Raw genomic sequence first — 12942 nt, forward strand, 5'->3', positions numbered from 1 at the left:
TAAGTATACATTTTAAGTACTTTTTTGATGGGCACTAAGTATATTATAAGTAGGCATTAAGATAATATAAGTGGACATTAAGATTTAATGGGTTGGGCATGAGAGATGTCTCTAAAAAAAATGATCTTTCGTGAGATGGATTGTTCATTAAAAGAAATATATAGGAGTTTATAATTAAAAAACATTATCATGCTTTTTAATAGAAACATGAGTGAGAATGAAATAAATTATTATTTTTGGATTTATGATAATTATAGAAAAGGTTGACGTTGATAAACTTTTTGGTCGTCCACCTAAAATAAACTCATTTTTAAATTAATCTTAAACAATTTTCCCTACTATTTTCCTCAAATGAGACAATCTCACGATAAAATTATCTCACTTACAGTTTTAAAGTCTATAGTACTAATGTGATCACTTTTTATTGATTATCTTAACTCATTCCATTATTTAGGTTCAAAAAATCTATACCAAACGGAAGTTGTCACTAATAACTTTAACACAAATTCTTACTTGAGACCGTCTTTTGTAAAGACGTCTCAAGTTGGGCCGACCCAATTTTGATATTTCAAAAAAAATTTAATTAAACTTTCTAAACACGCACGTATAGTTGGGTGTATAATGATCTGTGTTTGGGTTATAACATTATATATTTGGGTATATAATTGTCTGTGTTTGGGGTTATAATATTATGTATTTGGGGGTTTTTAAATTATGTAGTTGGGTATATAATGGTCTGTATTTGAGGGTATAGTATATTTATAACACCAAATATATTATGTTATAATCCCAAATATATATTATAACCCCATATATATTATATTATAATCTCAAATATATATTGTCACAACTCTAAATATATTATGTTAAAACCCCAAATATATTATGTTATAACCACAGATATATATTGTTATAAACCCATATATATCATGTTATAACCTCAAATATAATACTGTTATAACTTTAAATATATTCCTTAAATATATGCTGGTATACCACCAAATATATTATTAATAACTTCAAATAAATATTGTTATAATCCCAAATATATTATATGACTTTTCACATTCCACTTCACATGCGCGCGTTTGTTTTTTAATTTCAGCAATAGTTTTGGGCTGGGCTTTTAAGAACCGTCTTTAAAAAAGACGGTCTCTCAAGAGAGCACCTGTAACTTTAAAGTGATCACTTACAATCTTAAATTGATCAATTAGAGAAATTACCTGATTTTATAGGCTCATCTCATTGTGAGTCGGTGTATTACAAAACTTGCTATTTTGATTATTTTTTTAAATTAAAAACTCATTTTCCTAATTTTAAAATTTTTCTTAGAATTAAGATTTTTTTTTTTTAATATGTGTATTAACACTTAAGCATTTTAAGAATTCTTATGCTAAACTTCATCAAAATTTACCAATTTCAAGTTTAAGTATACTAGGAGCTTATCTTAAAGGCCTAGATCATGATTCGAATCTGTCAATTCCCAAAGGATAAAAATCTACTATGTCAATCCTTAGTAGTCTTGTCTATCAGGTCTGAAAAACTAATGATGAGATCTATTAGAGAACAAGGTCTTCTTTCCACAATACAGGGCTTAACATGCAGCAAATCCTCTAGAAAGAGAAGAGCGCCTTCGCAAACGCAAACTCAAGTGGTGCATGGTTGTCGTCGCATAATGCCGCAAGGTGTTAAGTCCCGAAACAAGTGCAACCTTCGTGTTTAGTTGCCAACGTTGAGTTTGGAACCCTAAACAGACCGCCAATGACAAGCCAGAAGAAGGTGAGGACATTATCCAACAAGCCCAATTTATGCAAGAGAAAGAACTAGATACAACTTGTATAAAAAAAAAATATCCCTAAGCATGTACAATAGATTCAAAAGTTGTATTTAGCTTGTGAGCTAACATTTTGTCCATAGCCTATTTAAAGAGATATGTTATCCTATTGTTTCTCTATATCTCAAATAAGAGAGTCTAGCATTTGTCTCACTTCACTCATGCTATATTCATATGGAAAGAAATAATGGGTAAAAGAGAACAAAATCGGAGGGATGGAAATCTCTCATTTTGATACCAAAAGGGAAGGAAAGGAAGAAAAATGGAAGAAACGGAAATGGAGAGGACATCGACACATCGTTTACATTTTGCGCTCAACAAATCCTTTCAACATTGGAAACATTTAAAAGGAAAACACATCGCAACGTCACTTAAAAATAGTCCAATCTCTAACCTATAAAACTTGGCAGAGACAGCAAGTCTCCCACCATGTGATACTTGAAATGTGTAGAAGGATCAATGTCCAATGTTAGATCAGATTCATCACCATACAATCTCTAATAAGGCCCCATATTTAATGTATTTCCAAATTCTAATCATGTAATTGTATAACCCCACTTTAGACCCGTCAAAGATTTGAAAATGATCTTCCTTAGGCAATTCTACATTTGCCCCATCCTTGTTCTTTTCTCCTTCACCCCACCCAAAACAAAAAACAAACTTCAAACAGGAATGAATTCTTAACCCTATCTTCCTTGACGATGCCGATTTAAAATCACCATCTACTATGATGCATGTCGACAATTTAGTGTTCGAGTCGATTCACTAAACTTTGAATTGGCTTATCACTTAGCGGTAGAGTATATAACATATTCATGGGGCGTTAACCATCAGCTTACCTTTTAGTTGAGTTGGTTCATTGACATTGTATCAGAGCCAGCTCAACCAAAGGCTTAAGTTGATGGTTGAGGCCCCATGATATGTTATATACTCTAACACTAGCAAGTCAAACCAGCGACAATTTCAGCTAACAATCATTCATCAAATATACCCAACGTTTTGGAAGACAAACAAACAATCATATTTGCAGAAATTCACAACATCTAGATCAATTATAACAAAATTCGGTAATTTCAATTCATATTCATTCAAGCAAGCTTTTATAATTATATACATGTCATTTTATATGTAGGTGAATTATAATTAATATAAAGTGGTCCCTGATCATCTAATAATTTATTAAAAAAATTAATCCAGACAAAGAACATGAAAATACAGAAAGGACAGACACATAATGAAATAGTGGGCATGTCTTTATAAGGTATTATATGTGAATTCATTCATTCAATTCAAAACTCAAAACACCCTATTATCAATATGAAACATTCTGGTATTATTCTATACATTATCATTACTACTAGTCTCTGTTTCTTCAGCAAATCTACGACAGGCCTATGCTCGTCGCCTCTTTTTTGCGTATCATATCCTACAAACAATCTACACGGGATAGCACCTAGGCGAGTTTTGAGCTCTTACCATACTCAACACGAATCAAAAACTGTCAAGGTAAGCTTATGGACAACTACTATGCGATTAGTTAACTAAGAGTTTTGTAGCGTAAAGAATAATTTGCGAATTACAGCCTTAAAGTTTAGGACTTTTGCGAATTACGGCCTTAATGTTTATTTTTGCGAATTACAACCATCAAAATATCAAAGTCTACAGGGCTCAAGCCAAATCCTAGAATTCTGAACACTTAATCTGAAACTCCACCCATTGAAATGGTCGAAATTCTGATTTGGTTTGAAGGATGTAGACTTTCATACTTTGATGACTATAATTCACAAAAACTAAACATTAAGGATGTAGTTCACAAAAGTGCCAAATTTTAAGGCTGTAATTCGCAAATTATTCTAGCATAAATCATAGGAAATATTAAGTTAAGAATTGGTATTATGGTAAAAATGCAGGTTTCAGATGCAAGGAGGCATTCAATCGGACACAAAGCGTACAAAAGGGAAGAACCCTTGAAGAATAGCATTCACAACGACGATACAGAGGATGAGTTAGTCTACCACATAGATTATCATGGTGTATCGACCCATCCTAGCCCAAGTCCAAAACATGGAAAACCATAGAAAATTCATCAGGTTATGCTCCTGTATTACATACATGTAACACAATATAACAAGTCAACAAGATTTAGTAGCTTGAATTTCAATTCCTGTGTCAACAATATTTACTCTGTTTTTTGTGTATATTCAGAGAGTACTGCTAACCTTACAAGCCTCGATCATGAATTGCATGCCGCCTCTTCACCACCTTGAGCCAGCATCAAACTTTCGCTAAACATAAACGAAACAAAACAAAAGAATTAGATATAGAAAATAGCATCCCTGAACTTGAGACAAAACTTAATTTCTCAGTCCTCGGTAGAACGGGTTTGATTTACATATAGGAAATTAGCACCATCGCCAAAAGCATAATTTATTCACAGGAATCATCACATCTTGTAGAAAAGATGAAGAGAAAGGCTCAGGATGCGCACCTGTGGGACGGGTAATGGTGAAAAAACAAATCAGGAAAAGATCGGTTTTTGTTCTATAACATATTCGACTGATTATGTAAAGAAAGCATTCCATTCATATATTGCATTCTGGCATCTTTGTACATGACATACAAAGATTTATAGCTCTCTTTAGTATCATCAAAGCGAACATCATTACAAAATTTTGACTTAACAAGAGCGAACGCAGCTTCTACGTCATCCCTGCATTGATGAATAAATGGTAACGTTTCGTGAATTCCGTCAAAAGTAATAAACCCATTATCAACAGTTACTTCTCCATCAAGATGCTCAACCCATCTGACCCAATGAAAAGGATCTTCATCTTTTTGAATAGCCATTTGTAAAAAATTTAGAGAATCTGTGAAGCTGGATAGCTCATTGATTCTGTATAGTACCAGATCAAAAATGGTTCTCTGGTTCATGTCAAGCCAGTCTTCAGTTTCTCTAGGCAAGGAACTAGCAGCAACCAAGCAAACTTTCCGAAAAACCGTCTCTGTACTGCTAATTAGCCTGATTGCGACATGCAAAATATTCACCGAAATAGCAAGGAAATTCCTAAGAGGGCCCGAGTCTATAATATCAGAGCATTTATTACGGCTCCACTGATGAAGCGCGACATGTGCGAAGCCTTCCCACCTGTTCCCACCAAAAAATATCGAGTAAAAATAGGAAATGACTGACCTGTTAATTCTAGTTAAGTTGAAAATTGGAATCGCAGGCTGAAACTCAAGTTTTGACTCAATGTAACAAAAATTGCAATATGCAAATAAGACATGAATTTTAACAGACACAATGCCGATATCTATATCCTAGCTATTTAAAGAGCAACTGAGGTCACAAGAAAAATCATAAACAAAGCAACGCCGGTGATTGGAAATGGTTGACAACTTGATTGATTAGAATTGAACTCGGATCAAAAAGACAGCATGAGAAGCAGTATTTGCTGTTAAGCCTGCTATGGCCAATATCTTGGTCGGCTTTCATTTTCATTTCAATTGGATAAGTAGTATTCTTATCCACACATTTCTCTTGCCTTTCCATAAAATAACACTTTACCCACTTTTCTTAACTTTTCCACCAATTGACAATGGGTCAATTTTCATTGAACAAAGGGAGTATAAATTGCTAAAAAATTATTTAATTCAGAATTTAAAAGTGTGTGGTTGTACGCCTCGCCTAAAAAAGGCTGCACTTTGCGCCGATGCTCAAGGGACCTTTGGCGACTTAGTGTGCCTCACGCCTTTTAAAACTAAGCACCAGAGGTAATGGAGATCAGCATTGTAGAAGCCATCATAATCAAGATTTACAAAAGCAGAAAGAAGGTTAGCAACTTACTCAAAAGGAGGCTCAACCTCTATAGCAAGAGTAAGATGTATAGAGGACACATAAACCTTGTCGCTTGAATCAACATCTGTAGTTGTGCATGCCTCATGTGCAAAACCTCTAGGAAGATATAGGACATCACCTTCTCTAAGCAAAATTTGTCTCCTTTCCATCGTTGAATCCTGAGGACTCTTGAGAGAATCATATAGACGAGGTAACTGGACCACAGGTTGTGAAGACACCGTCCATTTTTTCACCCCAAAAAGTTGGCAGACGAAAACACAATGATCATCGTAGTGGCAGGATAAACCTTGAGAATTCGGTGGTGTAACATACAGATTAGCACCTACTGACGGTTGACCAAAAAAAGAAGCAACTTCTCGTGTAAATGCAGCAATGCTATTAGAGCGGAACTGCATGCCACGCAAAGCTACAGTATAACCCTCTCCATAAGCTTCCTTGACCTTTAAAATGTCATCAGCAGAAAAAGATCTTGGAAGCTCAACGCCATTGCTAGAACTTTCCTGAAAATAATGCTCCTGAAGTTTAGAATGCAAGTTCGTCCTTACAACACGCAAGTCTTGCTGATATATCAAAGGAAAACCAAGAGTTTCCTTTACATCATTAAGAAAACCCAGACTGTCTATTTCGTCTATAGCTAGAGGAGAACAAGAAACCATTCCTCGAAGTATCGAAGAAAGGAATCTAGGCACTGCTTCTTCACATGTTAATAAATTCATAAATGAGCTGAAAAAACCATGTGGTCTGTTCGGATCTTTTGGTTGCGCCTTAACTAGAAAAGGTGATAGTTCCCAATGGTCAGACACGAAGCCCTCAAAACTTGATGAAAAAGGTCTAAATAAGTGCCCCATGACATCCTTTGAAGGTATAGAATTAGTAAGAGTGGGAGCATCCATGTGTAGCCTAAAAATGCTCTCTGCTAAGTTCTGGACAGTAAGGTTACTCATGTAGCAGTGTTTAAATTCAGAGGAATTGAGAATTGTGGAGGCCAACAACTGTTCGTGTATGTTAGACCATATCTCTTCCAAATAAGGAAAAACAGCTTCTTTTAGTGTCCTTGGTATGTTTGTCAGCTGTTTAGAGTTGCAAATGTTGGTAAGAGTAGCTGTAGCATTGAGAAGTAACAATGGAGTTTCATCTTGATTTTGATCAATTCCAAGGAAAACATCACCATCAGATTTCACTGTTTTGATATAAACGGAAGTGACCATGGATTTTTGAACCTGAACGAATCCAAGCCTAATAGATATTAAGATATTCACCATATAATAAAAGCTGTCATAAAAAATTGATAATGTACATAGAAAAATCGATAAACAAGTAAAGGGAAAAGATGACATACCAACGACAAAGAGGGTTAGAAAAGTAAAACACCTAAATATCTTATTATTTAACAAAATGGTTATATGATTTCAACAATAACGACCCGTACTAAATTGTGGAAATGGTAATTAAAAGTTAGTGTAATTTTGGTAGGACTAGTTCTTGACAAATTTGATGGTCATGCTTATTCTCATTTAACAATCTCATTTTCTTCACAAAATACATTCCAATACATTACCATTTAAACATGTGGTATTAGATGGCACTGGAAAATTATAAACAAAAAAACTTTTTTATGATCAAACTTACATTAGCATGGGAATGACATGATACATATCATGAAAATCTACATTACAAATTATTCCTATTACCATCGATTAGTACCGTTAACCAAATGGGCCATAAGCCGGCCCATGCTATTCCATTACATTATTATCGTTTCTTTTGTCACCTAACATTTAACACTTTCAAGCTCTATCCATTCTCTAATTTCCTTTTTCATTTTCCTTCTTTCCACTTACATTTTTTATTCTTTTTTTTTTTTGGTGTTAGCCCATAGCCTGTAGGTGAGGCTTTGTGCATGTGTGATGATTGTGCTGATCAATAAATAGACCGTAGATGCCAACTAGCTTAGTTGGTGAATCATGAGAGAACAAATTCCATGTACAATATTTTCTTGCTACCATGGTAAGTGAAGGAAGATTCAACTGATTATAAAGAAGCATTGAAGTAAAACAAGGTGGAAAAATCAATCCAACCCTTCTCACCTGGAATAAAGGGATTTTTTGTAGATATCGAAAGTCAGATTAACTGTCAACTAAACAAGACCGTGATCCAGATCTTGCTAGATTTTTTATGATTATCAATTAGGCCGTGATCTTAATCTTGATAACATTATACTTCCATAATACTATGATAATTGCATATCTCTGCCCTTTATCTATGCATCGTCATTTAATTTGCTCTCTTTTCTGTGTACAAGTGAATTTTTATAGTTCTAATTGTAACTCATTCATGTATAATTAATGAAAGGTTAAAATTTTTTTGAAGGAATATTTTTATAGTACAAAGGATAATATGATAGATCGTCGATAAAAGTTCTTTTATACCCCGTGAGAAATAATTCATAATTTTAAGGGCCTAATTTATCCATATTTGCATAGGGCCACTAAAAATGAATGAGACGGCTCTAATTCTAAGCAATGTATCATGTAAACCATTAACCTTGTTAAAGCCACTTTAAGAAGGTAAAAGCTCAAGATGATCACAGATCAAATTTCAAGAAGCATACTTTTCAGCTTAATACTACAATAATAGATTGAATTTATCTTTAAACAGCTCAATAATTACAGCAAAGCTTTCACTGAAACCAAATAACAACTACCCAATTCATCATAAGGCAGATTCATATAATATTATAATTTATTAATTTCTCTAATTGATCACTTTAAGATTGTAAGTGAACATTTAGGTTATAAGTGATAGACTCCACTTCAACATTATAATCGGTCATTTTAAGATTGTAAATGATCACTTCAATCACTTTGAAACTGTAAATGTACATTGAGTAACCCAACAGTCTCATTTGAGAATTTTTTGAGGCTTACTACCAAGTAGAGGGCTCCAAAACACACCAGATGTTCACCGGACCTTATAACTAAACCCAATTCAACCTCACTTAAAAATAGATTTACAATTATGTAAAAATTTATATAAAAATCAATATGGACACAAAACCCGATTTTAAAACGACCTAAAACATTTGACCTGAAATTAATCTGATGACCCCAGTAAACACCTCTACGGCCAATACTGGGTCGGCCACATGAAACAATAAACTGGTCTGTCCACATGAATTATTTTTCTCCATTCAACAACTAACCAATACATGTCTAATCAAATTTCTGGTTGAGTAAAATGGTAGAAACAGAATTCAAAAGGAAAAAACAGCAAGAAAAGCATAGAAAATGAGGAGAAAATCAACTCACATTAGATAATTCAAAGCAAAAACTTGCAGCAACTTTTGACAACCCAATGAAGTGATAAAAAGATCTAAAACAGCATTACAAACAGCTTTTTTAGTAACCATTTTGTCAGCCCTCAATATATTCCAAACTAAACCCTTCAAAATCCCAGTATCACAAGCAATCCTTTCATTCATTTCAATTGAAACAAGGGATGTCGCTCCAACAATTTTCACGGCCATGCAAGTAATTTCTTCGTAGCTTGAATGAAGAAGGGGAGGAAGCAGAGAGATTATGGGGTTGACAAGGGATTCCGAGGGTAATGACGATTTCCGGCGTAGGAGACGGAGGAAGTTGTTTAAGGAATTTAAAATTAGGGTTTTGGATGAAGGAATTTGTGGGTTTTTGAGGGCGGCAAGAGTTAAGGAAAAGAGAGTAATGATTTTGGGATTTTTGTTCCGCCATGGCCGCTTGTTGAGAGTTTTGGTTACAGTGTTCGTCCGTATGTTTGGTTCCATTCCACGGCGACTGATCCCATGTAAACTAAGAGGTGGTGAAATGGTGGTAAACAAAAATAGTCCCTTCGCAATTTCCTAATTGTATGCGAGGGTAAAATGGGCGGACGGATACAAAATGCTCTCCGTCGTATATACAGGATATTTGGTAATTAGTTGTTGACAATTAGCTCGTGCTTTTTTAGTTGGTCGTTGCTTTTTTAGTTGTCTTGTTTGACTAATTGAAAATGTTAGTTATTTTTATTAGCTTTTAAGTTAACTGAAAAAGTTAGTTGTTTGTGGAGATGTTTGGTAAATATTAGTGTTAACTGTTGGCTATTTATTAGGAAAAAAAAGTGTGTCATCAAGATAAAAGCCAACATAAAAACTAACTAAGCTTTTTTACTTTAAGTCAGCTTTTCAGCAGACTTAAAAGTCATTTATCAAATATTTTTTATGGATATTTGATCAATCAACAAACTAAAAGTCAAAAGTCAACAATGTAAAGGCCAATATCCAAACACCCCCATACCATCTGAAATTTTTATATCTATTATTTTGGCGGGTAAAATTTCCAAAGTCATGTATATCTAATTTTATTTTAATCATACAAAGTAATAAAATGAAATTAATATTCTTAATTTTTTTTTGCCCATAGTTTTTAATAGAACATTGATATAAAGTAGAAAATTGTAGATATGAGATGTGTGGGAATGGGGCGCATCAAGTCGCTATAGGGCAAGCTGAATGGGTATGGACGGGGCGGGGTAAAACCTAATAACCACCACCTACCCATTGCTCACGGTGGATAAAACTTTTCATACCTATATCCACCTATCAACCACTAAATCTATACCCATCACTGAGACGAATGCGGTGCAAAACCTTTATAACTTTACTCGTCTGACATCCCTTTGTTCAAATTGTCTAATGAGGTCATTATATGATATTGTGCCTCAAGCTTGTAAATGAAAGACTTAAAAAGGGTTACAACAAAAATAAAATTGTGTGGCCAAATTATATTTGACTTTTACCTCATATTTATAATCAAATAATTTAACTAATACAAACTAGTTTAACTTTTCATGTACTAAATATCTTACATTTTTATTATTACTATTAGTTTCAATAAATAAATCAAAATGTTATTATACTTTAAAATATATTTATCATAAAAATTATTTTTATATTCATCATAAAGAATAACTTGCTAAATATTAATGAAAATAATATTAATATGAGTATAACCTTTTGAGTTGACTCGGACTCGGACTCGGTCAAATTGAAAAGGATAAGACCTCAAAATTCACTTTGTTAATATTTCGGGTACTCCATTTGTTATCGATTTTCTCATAAGTAATTGAAAGGGCATTTTGGTGTAAAAGACATCATACAGAGCGAGAATTTGAAGAAGAGTTCCACCACAAAAGTATAATGTGTGTAACAACTCGATATTAATGTAAAAGCCTAATACAATATCAAACTGCTACCTTGATAACCTTAGGCCAAAATGTTTTTTTTTATCAAACATTTGATTGATCAGCATGAGCTATATAATTGTATCTTCCTCAATAGTTATCAATATCAATGAAAGAAAAAACAAAAAAATTTCACCTTATCTTCTTTACTATGTATTGACTATGGTAAAGCCTTTTAAAACCATTCTCAATAGCTTAAAACAGAAATCAATACAACATTTCAGTACCATAATGCTCCTAACTGACTCTCTTATCCATGTTAGTGATAACGCCAACGACGAAGTTGTTGTGTCATGTTACTATAGTATTATCACACCAAAAAGTACTTTTGATCTACGTTAGAATTTAAAAATGGGTTTGTGCAACCCAAACAAGAAGGATAACTAGTAACCTCTAGGAAAATTTAGATAGAAAAATAGTAAATTGATTTATATGGAGAGAAAGATGAGTGAATATGTAAAATGGCTATCTAATTCATTGCCAAAAATTGATTACATCAATGGGTATTTATAGTGATGAGTTTAGTTACAAGTTTATTTATTTTTTTTTATTCTTTAGTTTAGATATTTTTTATGTTTAATTAAAATCCTAAATTTTTCTATATTATTTTAACACTCCCCCTAATCTGAAAAATCTTGAACTCTGAGTTGTCTTCTGAACTCGATAAATCTATTAGTTGATATGGGTTTTGTGAAAATGTCTGCGAGCTGCTCCCCCGTCTTGCAGAATTGTAGTTCGATCTCTTTCTTGTCTCCTAACTCACGAATGTAGTGATGTCGTATCTCGATGTGTTTTGATCTACTATAAAACACTGGATTCTTCGTCATTACTATAGTTGGCATGTTGTCGCAGAACATTGTAGTTGGTGCTTCTTGCTTATGTTGTAAATCGATAAATATCCTTCTGAGTTGTTGCTGCAATGTACTCTGCTTCTACTGATGATAAAGCTACTGTCGCCTGTTTTTTTGATGACCATGAGACCACCTTGTTTCCAAGCTGAAATACGTACCCGCTTGTACTTATTCTATCATCCACGCTTCCAGCCCAATCGCTATCGGTGTATCCAATGACCTTGAAATCTTTTTCAGTTTCGTACATGATCCCATAGCTTTTCGTTCCCTTAATGTATCTGAGAATCCTCTTTGCTGCTGTTAGATGATCCTTGCTCAATTCACTCATGAACCTGGATACGATGCTGACAGCGTTGACTATATCTGGTCTTGTATGTGTGAGATAAATGAAAGAGTCAACCAAGCTTCGATACATTGCTCCGTCGACTTTTGGTTTGTCATCGTACTTTGATAACTTCTCATTGATTGGCATTGGTGTAGCCAGCGGTTTACATTCACCCAAGTTGAATTTCTTGAGAAGGTCTTCTGCGTATTTCTCTTCTGATAGAAATATTCTTCCTGGGCTTTGTTTGATTTGTATGCCAAGGAAGTATTTCATTGTACCAAGGTCTGTCATCTCGTACTCTTTCATCATAGCCTTTTAAAATTCTTCAATCATTGTTGGATGTGTGCCTGTATAGATTAGATCATCCACGTACAGGCATAAAATGAGAAAGTTATTACCTTGTGTCTTGATGTATAGTAAAGGTTCACTCGGACTCCTGATGAAACGATGTTGGAGAAGATAATTGTCGATGTTGCTGTTCCACGCTCGGGGTGCTTGTTTGAGTCCGTACAGAGCTTTTCGAAGGCGGTATACTTTGTCTTCTTGGCCTTTGATGACGTATCCCTGCGGTTGCTCGACGTACACTTCTTCTTCGAGGTCTCCATTTAGAAATGCTGATTTGACATCGAGCTAAGAGACTAGTAGCTGATGTTGTGCTGCTAGCCAGGACTGTTCTGATTGTCTCCATGCAGACAACTAATGCATATGTTTCGTTGAAGTCGATTCTTGGTTGTTGCGCATATCCTTTGCTACGAGCCTTGCTTTGTACTTGTTGATGGAACCATCATCGTTATGTTTCACCTTGTAGACCCACTTGAGT

The 12942-nt window shown here is 34.2% G+C and overlaps 2 protein-coding genes across 5 annotated transcripts; one reads left to right on the top strand and one right to left on the bottom strand.

Moving 5' to 3' along the window:
• Positions 1-488: 488 nt before the first annotated feature.
• LOC130816121 (uncharacterized) lies at positions 489-9604 on the bottom strand. 4 transcript variants are annotated; one of them, XR_009042706.1, is made up of 5 exons: positions 8999-9584; positions 5679-6926; positions 4323-4979; positions 4054-4119; positions 712-1746 (listed from the first exon to the last, which is right to left on the bottom strand). XR_009042706.1 is itself a non-coding variant. In XM_057682754.1 (3 exons), the coding sequence occupies exons 1-3, from the start codon at positions 9490-9492 to the stop codon at positions 4376-4378; spliced, it is 2346 nt and encodes a 781-aa protein (XP_057538737.1). In that variant the 5' UTR covers positions 9493-9604; the 3' UTR covers positions 4361-4375. The 4 variants fall into 4 exon arrangements, 1 of the variants encoding a protein (XP_057538737.1); XR_009042707.1 differs by having other exon boundaries at positions 489-1746; positions 4054-4979; positions 5679-6910; positions 8999-9136; XR_009042705.1 differs by having other exon boundaries at positions 496-1746; positions 4054-4979.
• LOC130816122 (uncharacterized) lies at positions 3152-4052 on the top strand. Its single transcript, XM_057682755.1, has 2 exons — positions 3152-3340; positions 3745-4052. Exons 1-2 carry the CDS (start codon positions 3152-3154, stop codon positions 3910-3912), a joined length of 357 nt encoding a protein of 118 aa, XP_057538738.1. The 3' UTR covers positions 3913-4052.
• Positions 9605-12942: the final 3338 nt, after the last annotated feature.

This window comes from Amaranthus tricolor, chromosome 6 (genome assembly GCF_026212465.1).
Source record: "Amaranthus tricolor cultivar Red isolate AtriRed21 chromosome 6, ASM2621246v1, whole genome shotgun sequence".
Classification (NCBI taxonomy): Eukaryota; Viridiplantae; Streptophyta; class Magnoliopsida; order Caryophyllales; family Amaranthaceae; genus Amaranthus; species Amaranthus tricolor.

Coding starts and splice junctions, on each gene's coding strand:
- LOC130816122 (XM_057682755.1), top strand. CDS start 3,152: ATGAAACATTCTGGTATTATTCTATACATTATCATTACTACTAGTCTC. Junction 3,341..3,744: donor ACGAATCAAAAACTGTCAAG/GTAAGCTTATGG, acceptor GTAAAAATGCAG/GTTTCAGATGCAAGGAGGCA.
- LOC130816121 (XM_057682754.1), bottom strand. CDS start 9,492: ATGGAACCAAACATACGGACGAACACTGTAACCAAAACTCTCAACAAG. Junction 6,927..8,998: donor TTTGCTTTGAATTATCTAAT/GTGAGTTGATTT, acceptor AATATCTATTAG/GCTTGGATTCGTTCAGGTTC. Junction 4,980..5,678: donor GAGGTTGAGCCTCCTTTTGA/GTAAGTTGCTAA, acceptor TGGTGGGAACAG/GTGGGAAGGCTTCGCACATG.